This window comes from Balaenoptera ricei, chromosome 7 (genome assembly GCF_028023285.1).
Source record: "Balaenoptera ricei isolate mBalRic1 chromosome 7, mBalRic1.hap2, whole genome shotgun sequence".
Taxonomy (NCBI): Eukaryota; Metazoa; Chordata; class Mammalia; order Artiodactyla; family Balaenopteridae; genus Balaenoptera; species Balaenoptera ricei.
In genome coordinates, this window is record NC_082645.1 from 113,058,815 (window position 1) to 113,072,207 (window position 13,393).

General features: G+C 41.9%; 1 protein-coding gene across 12 annotated transcripts in view; it reads left to right on the top strand.

Moving 5' to 3' along the window:
* The window catches only part of LOC132369289 (nuclear autoantigen Sp-100-like), an 87,195-nt gene extending 74,855 nt beyond the window's left edge, over window positions 1-12,340 (top strand). For 6 of the 12 annotated variants that reach the window (XM_059928909.1, XM_059928908.1, XM_059928902.1 and 3 more), the window contains 3 exons: window positions 1,633-1,775; window positions 4,374-4,412; window positions 10,222-11,898. In XM_059928909.1, the coding sequence (XP_059784892.1) occupies window positions 1,633-1,775; window positions 4,374-4,412; window positions 10,222-10,293 (254 nt within the window). In that variant the 3' untranslated portion in view covers window positions 10,294-11,898. Of the gene's footprint in view, window positions 1-1,632; window positions 1,776-4,373; window positions 4,413-4,568; window positions 4,608-4,677; window positions 5,491-10,221; window positions 11,899-12,233 lie in introns of those variants that run through there. The other 6 variants (XR_009504323.1, XR_009504322.1, XM_059928903.1 and 3 more) reach the window with 6 other exon arrangements.
* The last annotated feature ends 1,053 nt before the right edge of the window (window positions 12,341-13,393 follow it).

The window sequence follows — 13,393 nt, forward strand, 5'->3', positions numbered from 1 at the left end:
GGTCTCTAGGTTTGGTGACTGACTAGGAGGACTGAAAGGATTCAGCATATAGTTGAACTCATGGCTGTGATTTATTAAATTGAAAGGATACAAAGCAAAATCAGCAAAGGGAAAAGGCACATGGTACAGGTGTCAGTTTCCAAGAGTCCTCTCCCAGTCGGGTCACCAGGACACACTTAATTCACCAGCAATGAATTGTAACAACACATGTGAAATGTTGTCTGCCAGGGAAGCTGCCCTGAGTCTAAGAGTCCAGGGTTTTTATCAGGGGTTAGTTACATAAGTACCCTCTGCCTAGCACATGCCAAAACTCCAAACTCCCAGAAGGAAGGCAGGTGTTCACATAAACCATACTGTTTGTATAAATAGTTAAGGCACAGTGAGCTACCCTTAAGTTCTGGGAGTGGTGAGACCCCTCCCCAAATCCAAGTTCCCAGATACCAGCCAAGCGCCAACATTGCAAGCAGACTTTCTAAAGAAAGCAGCCTCAGTTCTGCTCTGTTAGCTCTTTTTCCACACAGCATCCCAGATAGGCTGGAGGAAAGATGGCATTCCCACTCTTTTAAAATTAATAAACATTAGCCTACCAGGCCATCTCCACTTTCCCCCATGGAAAAGGTCTACAGGTGCCCATCCAGCACCCAATACAGGGGCAAGTGCTTCAATAACAGGATGGAAGATGTACACATTTGAGAAATGCAACAGCAACCTTCACAGCCACATTCCCTATAACATCTGTATGGCCTTGTGCTAACTGGGAGAAGCACAAGATTTAGACTCAGAAGACCTGGATTCGAGTTTCAGCTGTACCAAGAGTGTCTATTTTGTATGGGCCAAGTTACTAAGTCTCTGTCATCCTGAACTGTCCTCTACAAAATGAAAATAATAATAAAACCTTCCTCACCGTATTATTATGAGAAAAAACAAGATAACAGATAGAAAAGTTTGCAAATTACAACTGTTAAAGTACAGTACAAATGTTCATCTACCATAATTGATTCCCTCCTCCCAAAATATGGTTCTTTAGGTACCAAGAAATATAAATGTTTTCCCAATGATTACATAGCATATATATAATTTAATTTTTCCCACTTGATAACATTTCTACAATTGCTTTTAACATAAAATAGCTGTGAGTCCAAAATATGAGCAATAATTGATTGCCATTTGCTGGCTGATCAACTATTGTATAGGACAAGGCAGACATGGCTGTGGTGACAGTTGACACACGGCCCCATGTGTGACCTCATCTGCTGCCTCAGATACTCAGCCTGGCTCTATCCCGGGTCTCAGAGAAGAGGAGGGAAAGAATCTTGCCTATTCTTTAGAGTCATCCATTGTTTTCTCTTTTGAATATAGTGAAATATTTTTTTAAAGTAAATGTTGGTAGTAATTACTGTCCTTCTCATTGCATGAGGGTCAGAGTATGCACACAGGGCAGGAAGTCTGCTCCTGCCCTCACCTTTCGGACTGTTGTGGAGCCCCAGAGAGGGGACTCAGCTATCCTGCTGCAGATTATGAACCCAAAATGAGTAGCCCAGATTCACGTGGAGGGAGGTCAAGTTCTGGGGTTTTCACAGTTGGGGGCACACCCTGGCCACAAAGGGAGCTCAGCTTGTCTTGGTCTCACAGGCACCTCGGAGAAGTGTATACAGAATGCATATGGAAAGTGGTTCACCCTCAGGGAATTTGAAATTGAAGGAAACCGCAAAGCATCCAAGAACTGGAAGCTGAGTGTGCGCTGCGGTGGAAGGCCCCTGAAAACCTTGATTCAGGTATTCTAATGACAAAGCGCTACAATCAAGGATTTAGTGCCACAAGTCATCAACTTCAAGCTTTAGCAGAATTTCCAGAAAACCATCATGACTCCCCTTGCCCAGGTCGCAATGCGTATATTATCACTAACATTCCATGTGGGTGTTATATTTGCTGGCTTACATTACAGCTTAATCCTCCAAGTGCATAAACTCTTACACTTTAATTTTTTTTTAATTTTTATACAATTTTTAAAGGCTACTTTCCACTTACAGTTATTACAAAACATTGGTTGTATGTTGTACAATACATCCTTGAGCCTATCCTACACCCAATAGTTTATACCTCTCACTCCCCCACCTCTATGTTGCCTCTCCCCCCCACCCCACTGGTAACCACTAGTTTGTTCTCTATGAGTCAGCTTCTTTTATGTTATATTCACTAGTTTGTTATATTTTTTAGATTCCACATATAAGTGATATCATACAATATTTGTCTTTCTCCATCTGACTTATTTCACTTAATGTAATGCCCTCCATGTCCATCCATGTTGCTGCAAATGACAAAATTTTGTTCTTTTTTATGGCTGAATAGTATTCAAACTCTTACATTGTTGAAGGTAGGACAGTAAATTGTGGCCTTGGCACTGCCACTAATAATTGCCACTGTGTAGTTTGGTCACAGGAAAGTAAACTAAATTTGGCGGGGGAGGGTCTTAGACTTTTGGTGGGGGGCAATGTTGAAAGTAACAATAATAGAACTATGTATCTGAAAATAATACATCAGAATGAGTGTTTTCTGGATAGCCATCTGAAATTCATTCTTGAAAAATAATATTTTTTAATGAATTTTAAAATATCTCTTTGGTCCTCATCTCGGCCCACTGATGTGGACAAAACGGGCCAGGTCTCTGTCACAGATGAACCCATGCCTTCTGATGCTTTCTGTCACATGCCCCAGACGGTCCTTCCTTGTGCCACTCTAATGATGAGCAAATAGTTATTGAATACATCTAAAGCCACAGGGACTGTAAGGTGTGGCCCCCAGCCCCCAACCAGGAGGAAGGCTGCACATTTATAAACACAGGATTGCACAGCTCATAGATGCCATAATGAGATTCTCTGGCAGGAGGAGATGCAGAAGCTCAGGAGAGGGAAGTTCATTTCTGTCTTTGAGGTTGAGGACAGTTTCATGGAACACTTTGCACGGAGCTGGGTCTTAAAAGAAGAATAGTTCTGACAAGCAAAAATGTCATAATGAGGAATTCTACATAGAAAGGATGGCATGAAAATCCTCCCCATGACTGTCAAGAAGTTGTGGGTTATAAGTCTCAATACATGAGATGGGCTGATTGTGGAGGTCCTGCGGCCCCAGAAAGGAGGCTGAACCCTTCATTTAATCATGGGGGAATCGTGGAAGGTTTGAGTTAGGGACTGACAAAGTTGAAAGAGTGTTTTAGAGGTGTGAATCTGATCAAGGAATGCAAGATGGATTAGAGGGTAGAGTGCTTTAACCCATGGAGACCTCAAATGATCTTCACCACCTTTCTGCCTGATCCACCCCACTCAACCTGCAAGGCCCAGCTCAAACAGCACACTCTCTGCTGAAGTCCTTTAAAATTCACTGAATTTGTTTCCTATTGCTGCTATAACAAATTCCCACAAACTTGGTGCCTTGAAACAATGTAAATCTATTATCTTACAGTTCTAGAGACCAGAAGTATGAAATCAGTTTCACTGGACTCAAGTCAAGGTGTCGGCAGGGCTGGTTCCTTCTGGAGCCTTCCAGGGAGAACGTGTTCCTCCCCTTTTTCAGCTTCTGGAAGCAGCCTTCATTTCCTGGCTCGTGGCCCCTTCCTCACATCACTCCAACCTCTTCTCCTGTCAACACATCTCCTACTACTCACTCTGATTCTCCTACCCCCTCTTGTATGGACCCTTGTGATTACATTGGCCCTACCCAGATAATCAGAATCATCTTCCATTTCAAGCTCCTTCATTTAATTACATTAATAAAGTTCTTTTTACCATGTAAGTTGACACATTCATGGGTCTGGGGATTAGAACAAATTCATGGGTCGGGGGGGGGGCATTATTTAGCCTACTATACTCAGCCATCTCCGGATCCCAAAATACTCCATGAGGGCACAGTTTACACTTTATCATCCTTACCCCACTATATGCCAGGTTTTCCCACTTGTCTCCCCAAAGGCCTGGATACCTTTGTGTGTCCAAGGCCACTGATGGGGCCTGCCAGCTGTCAATCACTCACCAGGTGTGTGCCAATGGAGCTATAGTATGCAAGGTATAAAGATAAAAGCTAGAGGGGTACTGGGAGAATGGAAAGGGAGTGGTGGGTATAGAAGTGGTTTTAAAGGAAAATCTGGCAAAACTTTATAAGGAGAGCAAGAGAGAGGATGCAGTTTTTAAAGCTGACTTTAAAGCTGAGTCTGGATAACAGAGAGCACCATGTTACAGACTTGGAGAGGGAGGTTATTTTCCATGAAGACCCCTTGAGTTTGTGTTGACAATGGGACATGAGTGGAAGGTAGTGGAATTACTGATCTCACAAAGTAGAGACAAGGACCCTTCACAGCATGAATCTCATTTTTCTTTCAGAGAGAATTTCTACCAAACCCGCCAAGAAAAATAAAAAAGGTAATTATCACATGACCTTCTGGCCATGTCTCATCTACCATATTGTTGATTTGCCATCTCTCTGGCTTTATTTTATAGTTTCTAAATTAACCAATTATGTTGAAATTTGATTTTATAATATGGTGCTTTTACACTTGCTACTTCCAAACATTTCAGTGTGTGAGGCCAGGATTTCTTTGAGCATTAAAATATTTGAGATAGAGGTGCAGGGGTAATCCTTAAAAATAGATAATGAGGCAGAACTGACCTTGTACATTTGTTTTAGAAAAATATGTGAATGGCATACAGTAAGTCCCCAACGTATGAACCTTCAAGTTGCGAGCTTTCAAAAATGCGAACGTGCGTTCTCATGTCCAATCACGTAAGTTAGTTCCCATGTCTGGTGTACATTGTCACGTGCGTGCATCCTCTACAAGTGGTTGTGCTTTTGTGTACTTTATGGTACAGTACTGTATAGAGTACAGTAGTACAGTGTCTTTATTTCAAGCTCAGGATGTCTGAAAGCAAGTGTAAAAGCAGCGATGATGTAGCTGGTACTGCCAAGAAGAGCCAGGAATTGAAGGCCCAGAGGAAGGACAGAGAGAGACAAGAGGAAGAAGAAGTAACTGAAGAACCGAAGAGATTCACGACGTAGGAAATGGCAAGGGGATTTTCTTTATTTGAGGAGGCACTGTTATTTTTTGAGGCGCAGGACCCGAATGTAGAATGGTACGTGAAGGTTGCAGCAGCCATTCAGAATGTAATCCAGTGCTACCGTGTCATCTATGATGAGAAAAAAAGAGCTACGACACAGACATCACTGGATCGTTTTCTCAAGAGGGTAGATAGAATTGAATCCAGCAAGGAACCAGAACCTGTGCCATCAGCATCAGGCATGAGTGAAATTGCAGCTTGCCCTCCGTCTCCTATTGCTGACGACCCTTCAGCTCTACCATCTCCCACCTCCTCTCCCTCCTCCAGTCAGTAACTCTTCTTGCCTGTTCACTCGATGCCAGCCCCTGTATGCCAGCTGTTGTACTGTACTACTGTACTTTTCAAGGTACTATACTGTAAGCTTAAAAATGTTTTCTTTACTTTTTGTGTTTGTTTTTTATGTATTATTTGTGTGAAAAGTATTATAAACCTATTACAGTACAGTACTATATAGCCGATTGTGTTAGTCGGGTACCTAGGCTAACTTTGCTGGACTTACAAAGGCACTCTTGGAACGGAACTCTTACTGTACTGTCTTTTTTTTTTTGGAGTATAGTTGATTTACAATGTTGTGTTAGTTTCAGGTGTACAGCAAAGTTAATCAGTTATACACATGCATATATCCACTCTTTTTTTTTTTTAGATTCTTTTCCCATATAGGCCATTACAGAGGGCATACTGTCTTAAAATTAGACATAAAAGATGAAGTTGGAGCTGGAAAAGCATGATTTTGAAAGGCACAAAAAAGTACATTTAATGACTATTGCTTTCGCAACACTGATTTTATTTTCATTGGTTTTTCTGGGTTCTAGCTTTAATGAAATAAGAATTGAGCAAAATGGAAACATCTCATGGTCACTCTAGCTAACCTAATATAGACCTAATGTAGAGTCCCCCTTTGGAATGGATATATAGCCATATGTCACCTGGCAAAGCAAAAAAACAAAACCTCTCCTTCACTTGCACACACACTTATGCTAAGTCCTTTTTCAAGGGAAATTTTATTTCCTTTATGGAGATGACCCGTTAGAGAATAGAGTGATTGGGAAGCAGATGTGCCCTGTGGGAGAGGCTGCTGACCTGGAAAGTTCTTTCCTTTGTGTAGGGGCCTTTGGCCCTAACAGAGGGGCTTTGCAGACTGCAGTTCCATCTACGAAGGCAAATTCTCTCTCCTTCAAAGTAGCATGTGAAGTTCATGGACCAGTGGTTTCTATGCTGTGTGGATTTCAGGGAAGGCAGTCAGATAGTTGATGTCTTCCTCTCCAAGACTGGGTGTGAGAGAGAACATGTGAGGTGAAAAAAGGAAATAGAAAAACTTCCATTTTCCTGACCTCCGACAGCAGTGACCTTGGTCATCTCAGTCAAACCAGGAAGTTGAGGTCTTCACAAAGCTGGTTTCTGGGGCTACCAGCTCAACTGAATTTATGCTAAAGACTCAGTAACTAAGCTCTGCATCCACTGGGTTTTCCGAAGAAAGAGATGCTATTTGCTCTGGTCATTAAGACCAAACGTTTCTGCCCAGTCCTAGGGAGTCAAGTCAAGCCCATAGTAGATGCACAGCATTTCTAACTTTCAGTTCGTACAATCATAATTGGTACAGCTGATGGGAGCATTCCTCACCTCTGACAATTCTTGGTTCTGTTGGGGAATGACTCTGCCATGGCATCCTGGTGACCTTGCATGTTTCCACATAGGCCACATAGGCAAGACTTGCCTGTAGCTGATCTAAGTCTTGAGAATGCCCTATGATCCTTACAGAACATGAGAGCCTGGGAAGCTTCTGAGCAGCTGCTACAAGGCCATTTCCTACTCACCACCTTCTCTCCCAGAGGTTATCATGACACACTCTCCTCGTGTTCCAAGTTCTGATGAGGTATGAGTCTGTCTGCCTCCTTTTTAGGGCACAAAAAGTGCTTAGCTGTAACATGAATGTGAAAATGAAAAAATGCTACTGCAAATAACAGCAAGTTCTTACTAGTCCCAGAAGAAATGCCTTCCATATAACATTTCTGCAGAGGTTATATTGGGACTTGCCAGTATTCAATGCTACTTACTTTTCATGAGCATGCCATATCAGGGTGGCCTGCCCTTGGAAATGTAGCAGAAGTTGAATATAAATGCCCAGGGGCTGTTCCTGGTACAACAGCTTGTTTAGTTAATGCAACAATTTTTCCCATAAATATATTTATAACCCTGGTCTGTCAACATCAGTATAGTCTCAATGATATGTCAGTTTTTAGAGAAAATCAAAATGTAACTAAAAATTAAATAAATTAATTAAATAAAATAAAATTAGAAGAAAAAAAGAAAGTGAAAACACAACCTACAGAATGGGGAAAAATATTTGGAAACCGTATATCTGATAAGGGATTAATATTCAGAATATGTAAAGACTTCCTGAAGGTCTGCAAACAACTCAATTCAAAAATGGGCAAAGTATCAACAGATGATTGGTTTAAGAAGATGTGGTACATATATACAATGGAATATTACTCAGCCATAGAAAAGAATGAAATATTGCCATTTGCAGCAACATGGATGGACTTAGAGACTGTCATACTGAGTGAAGTAAGTCAGACAGAGAAAGACAAATATTATATAACTTATATGTGGAATCCAAAAAATAATACAAATGAATCTATATACAAAACAAAAACAGATTCACAGACGTAGGAAACAAACTTATGGTTACCAAAGGGGAATGGGAAGACCAGGATGGGATAAATTAGGAGTTTGGGATTAACAGATACAAACTACCGTACATAAAACAGATAAGCAACAAGGATTTACTGTATAACACAGGGAACTATATTCAATACCTTATAACAACCTATAATGGAAAATAATCTAAAAATATATATATATATATAATATAACTGAATCACTTTGCCGTACACCTGAAACTAACACAATATTGTAAATCAGCTATACTTCCATTTTTAAAAAATGGGCAAAAGACTTGAGTAGACATTCTCCAAACAAACAAGATACACAAATGGCCAATAAGCAAATGAAAAGATGTTCAACATCATAAGTCATTATGGAAACGTAAATCAAAACCACAGTGAGATATCACTTCATATTTACTAGAATGGCTATAATAAAAATAATAATTTAAACACACACACAGAAAACAACAAGTATTAGTGAGGATGTGGAGAAATTGGAACCATCATGCTTTGCTGGTATGGCCGCTGGGGAAAACAACTGGGCAGCTCCTCAAAAAGTTAAACATGCAACTACCATACAACCTAGCAATTCCACTCCTAGGTATATATCCATAAAAAAGCAGGAAGTCAAACAGATATTTGTACACCAATGTTTATAGCAGCATTATTCACAATAGCCAAAAAGTGGAAACAACCCGTGTCCACCAACAGATGAGTGGATAAATAAATGTGATGTATACATACAATGGAACATTATTCAGCCATAAAAAAAAAGAATAACAATTTTAGTATATGCCACTACATGGATGGACCTTGAAAACATTACGCTAATAAGCCAGACACAGGACAAATGCATGATTCTAATTATAGGAGAAACTGAGACTAGGCAAATTCATAGAAACAAAAAGAATACAGGGTACAGGACTGCAGAAGGGGGTGTGTGTGCAGGGAATGAGGAAGCTTTTTTTTTAATGCGTACAAAGTTTATTTTGGGGACGACAAAAAAGTTTTGGAAATATATAGTGGTGATGGTTACACAACATTGTGAACGTATTTAATATCACTAAATTATCCACTTACAAATGATTAAAATGATAAATATTGTTATATACACTTTACCACAATTTTAAAAATACTAACTGGAGGGGGCTCATATTATTTGAATCTGGAGCTTTGTGTTAATTATTCCAACTAAGTCGTCACCTGGTGCTCTCTGGAGAGCCAGGACACTGGAGCTGAGCATATTTGGGGACAGAAAAGTAAATGGGGTGGAGGGGAGGCAAATTCTCAGCCTAGTGGAGAGCGAGAACCTACAGGTCACTCAGGTCCTGACAAATATCAGAAACTTCTCAGAGCCACATCTGAGCTTCTTATTCTGTTGGTTTCGACTATCTACAAACAAGCAGTGGCAGAAAGCCCTGGGTGTCCGCTTTTAAGCAAGCCTTCCAGGGGGTCTGCTCCTCTTCTCCCTAAATTCCACCACACCCTGGGGTGAACTAGGTGACCAGGTAAACTTAATGGTTTAACAGAAAACAAAAGTGAAGAAATTCAGGATGAGGAGGAATTCCTGTCCCTTGCACCTCGTTCTTCCCTAAAGGAAGGAACCCTGTTCTGACCCAGTCCCTTCCTGCGTCACAGGATGAGCCACTGAAGCAGCGCTTGGGTAATAAAAGGTCAGGCAGGAGCGGTTTTCTTCTAGCAAACACCGGATATGGAAAACGGGGCGGGGACTCCCCCGCCAGCCCCGGATTCGCTCTCCTTCTTGCACAAGCTCCCTTACTGGAAGTCAGCTGCTGGCGCAAGTTCAGCCCGGCTGGGGGCCACCCACTCACTTTCCCGAAGCACCCGCCCCCAACCGTCTTCTCCCTAAGCCCCCACCCAAGCCCTCCCCAATCAGCGACCTGATGTCCTGGGGTCCTTCAGGAATCTGCTGCAGCCTTCGGCCGGTGTCAGTTTTCATCCGGAGCACACAGAGCAGAATGAAAGGGAAGACTCTACTACTGGGTTTTGTTTTGTTTTTAATTCTAATTTTACCAGACGAAACTTAACTTTAAATTTGCATTTTACCGTCCTTTCTCTCGGTACCGCTTTCCTCTCTCCAGACCCTCCAGAAAGTCTACACTGCCCTCTGGTGGCTGAATCTTGCTATTGCACAGTCCCCTTTAGAAATGTCTTGAACCTTTTCCTCTCCTAATTCATCCTGTTGTCTCTCCTGAAAAAGTAGAATTCATTCCTTAACCTTCTAACCAAAGAGCTCAAAACCAAGGTTAGAAGTGATATTATTTCCTTCTAAATAAAAGGGAGTGAAATAATGGTTTTCTTGTTTGGCAGTTCATAGGCCCATAAGTGATTTGTGACCTAGACAGAGAAGTCTTAGTTCAAATAGTGAGGATGCCCTGTGTCTTTGACTCTTTTCCACCCCCTTTCTGAGCTGTCCATCTTCCTAGGTCCCTGAGACCTTCATTGGGCTTAGGAGTTCTCAAGGACAAGGCATCCCTGCCCTCTGGATTTCCCCTTAGGCTGGGAACACTCTGCCCCTCAGAGAACTCACACAGTGAACCAGGGGGTCCCTGAAGTTCCAGAGCAGTGAGGTGGTGCCTGCATATTCATCTGGACAGCCTCCGCCTCGGCACAGAGCCTGCTGACGTCCATTGGCTTGCCCTATGGACTTTCTCCTCTGTGAATGCTTCCTGCAAGAGGAGCCTCAATGGTGGCTTGAACAGAGAAGAAAAATCTGGGTATTAAGGTGAGCATAACCACAGCTGACAGTTATCTTTTAAGGGGAGACGAGAAGTGGGTTGTTGTAAGTGGACACCGTGTTGGGGAGGACTCCATCCCTGCAGCATCATAAGTACTGTCTAGCACGAGTTAATGTGCAGCATGTGACCATTGTTCAGGAGGTGATGGGTGGTGGAGAAGCGGCTCCACACCAGAGGTGATGTTCCAGTGGAAACTCTTTCTGTGAAATGTGCGGTTGGCAGACAGAACGAAAATCTTTGTATGTTCATGAGGAGTCCTACACAGAGCACAGAATGGGTCTTCTCAAACTGACAACCATAACTAAGGTGGCATCATGGCTCTGGCCCCAGGAAATTATATCCACATAGAACATCTGCCAAGGGCAAGCAAGCATCTGCAGCAGGAGCAACATGCCTGGAGTTAAGTGTTTCCCAGCCTTGTGAAGAGGAAAACAGCCTCCATAAGCAAAAGAACTTCACGTCACAAATCCTGGAAGTTAAAATCCCAAGTAACAAAAAAATGCTTAATGTGTTTCTCCCCAGCACAAATATTTAGAATGCTTTACAAATCCTCAATGTTTTAGTGGAGAAATACTGTGACCTCTTTCAGATGTTTATCATTACTCTTTCCTTATGACCTTTTTGAAGAGTGCTAATAGTGGTCCACAATGTTCCACTGCCCCATCCCTTGCTAAGTGTCACTAGCTCTCATCTTTCTTACCTGCATGTCATGAGGTTCTTCCTTCCCAGCTGACCCCAAAGCAACCCATGGAAGGGGGAACAGGTTGTATTCATGTTATAATTTTCAAAAGAATTTACAACTCTCATACAAATATAAAACAAACAAGTGTCAGTGGTTTTTTAAATTCATTTCATTAATGAGAGAACCAGAAAAATGTTTAAAACTAGTTCAAAAGAGATTTTGAAGAACTGAGATTTATGTCAAAGAAATGCTGAAATGAATTTGCTAATATATACAAAACTGGTTAATATCCTACTGGGACATAAACTCTCTGAGGTCATCTTTTCTACCAGAGAGTACTCAATTGCATCTCTCCCAGACAAAATTCATTTGTATGACTATGGATAAGAATTATTTACGAAGCTTTCAGATAAGAATCATTTATGTTATTATAGCTTTCTGCAAGTTAACTTCTACCTCTTAGAGTTATAAAATATTCAAGGCCGTAAAAGGTCAATCAAATTTGCATAGCCAGCACTGCATTAAAAGAATGCCCAGGTAATCTCTTCATTTTTCTTGACAATGTATGAAATAGAATGTGTAAGTTGATGTGTTAAGGAACTGGGGCATGATGGCCCCCAGTCTCTGGTTGTAAGCATTTTCCTCCTCCTTTGTTCAAATAAATGCCAAAGCCTGTTTATAAATTCCGAGCTAATAGGTTGTTTTTCCCCCATAACACTGTTTTTTTGCTCAGGTGTGTTTATGCTTCCTATGGGACCACATGAAGTCCCCACAGTCAGGCTGGCATCCTAGAGGGCTCAGCATAGTATAGCACAGAACAGCACCTGGATCTGGCCTTTCTGGAGACACATCAGGGTGGGCAAATGTTTTCTATACAGGACCAAAGAGTAAATATTTTAGGCTACGCCGGTCAGAAGGTCTCTGTAGCAACTACTCAGGTCTGACACAAAAATAGCCAGAGACAACACATAATGAATGGCATGACTGTGTTCTAATAAAACCTTATTTATAAAAACAGGTGGTGGGCTGGATTTGGCACATGGGCCGTCGTTTGTCAACCCAACCTCTGCTGGGGCTGCCATAACGAAACATCACCAACTAGATGGCTTAAATGACAGACATTTATTTTCTCACAGTCTCAGAGGCTGGAAGTCCACGATCAAGGTGCCAGCAAGTTTGGTTTCTGGTGAGAGCTCTCTTCCTGGCTTGTAGACGGCCACCTTCGCACTGTGTCTTCACATGGTCTTCCCTCTGTATAAACGTGGAGAGAAAGCAAGAGAGCTCTCTGGTGTCTCTTCCTCTTCTTATAAGGCCACTTGTCCTGTCAGATTAAGGTCCCACTCTTATGACCTCATTTAACTTTTATTGCCTCCTATCAGCCCTATATCCAAATACAGCCACACTGGGGATTAGGGTTCTAATATTTCAGTTCCGTCCATAACCCCTGGTATAGAGAACATAAGAGTTTTCATTCATTCACTCAGTAAATATTAGTCGTGATCCTAAGTGAGCCATCGCTAGGCAGACCCAGTCCCTGCCCTCGCCAAGCGCTGGTGTGGCAGAGGAGGCATAGTTTAAACAAAGGAATTCTAATAAAGTGCAATGGCAGAGATGGCAGGCCAAAAATCCTAGTCCAATGAGAAAATGCCACTTAACTTGAAGCATAAGTGTTTATTAAGATGTTGAGTTTGAGGTCCCAGTGACATATCCAAATAGAGACATCATGTGGACAGGTAGATATATTGAGCTGAGAGCTCAGAAAGCACATCTTGGTTGAAGATATTTGAAGCCATCAAAGCCTTGGGAGAGGTTGAAGTTGCCTAGGAGAGCAAGTGGGGCAAGATGAGTGTGAGTGTCTACACCAGCGGTCCTCAAACTTGAGCACCAGAGTCACCTGCAGGGCTTCTTAAAACACAGATTGCTAATCCCCACATCCAGAGGTTCTGACTCAGGAGGTCTGGGGTGGAGGCCAAAGAATTTGCATTTCTACCAAGTTCCCGAAGAAGAAGGTACATCTGGAGTATAGTCCCATTCTAGAAAAGGGGCTTTTAATTACAAGCTGAGTATAACCAGGAAAGATAACTCCTTGTACCTTCCAGAGGAATGAAAACATACTCGAAAAAAAGGCCAAGATCTGACACTTTGGTTTTGGAGTCAAGAAATAAACCCAGACTAAAA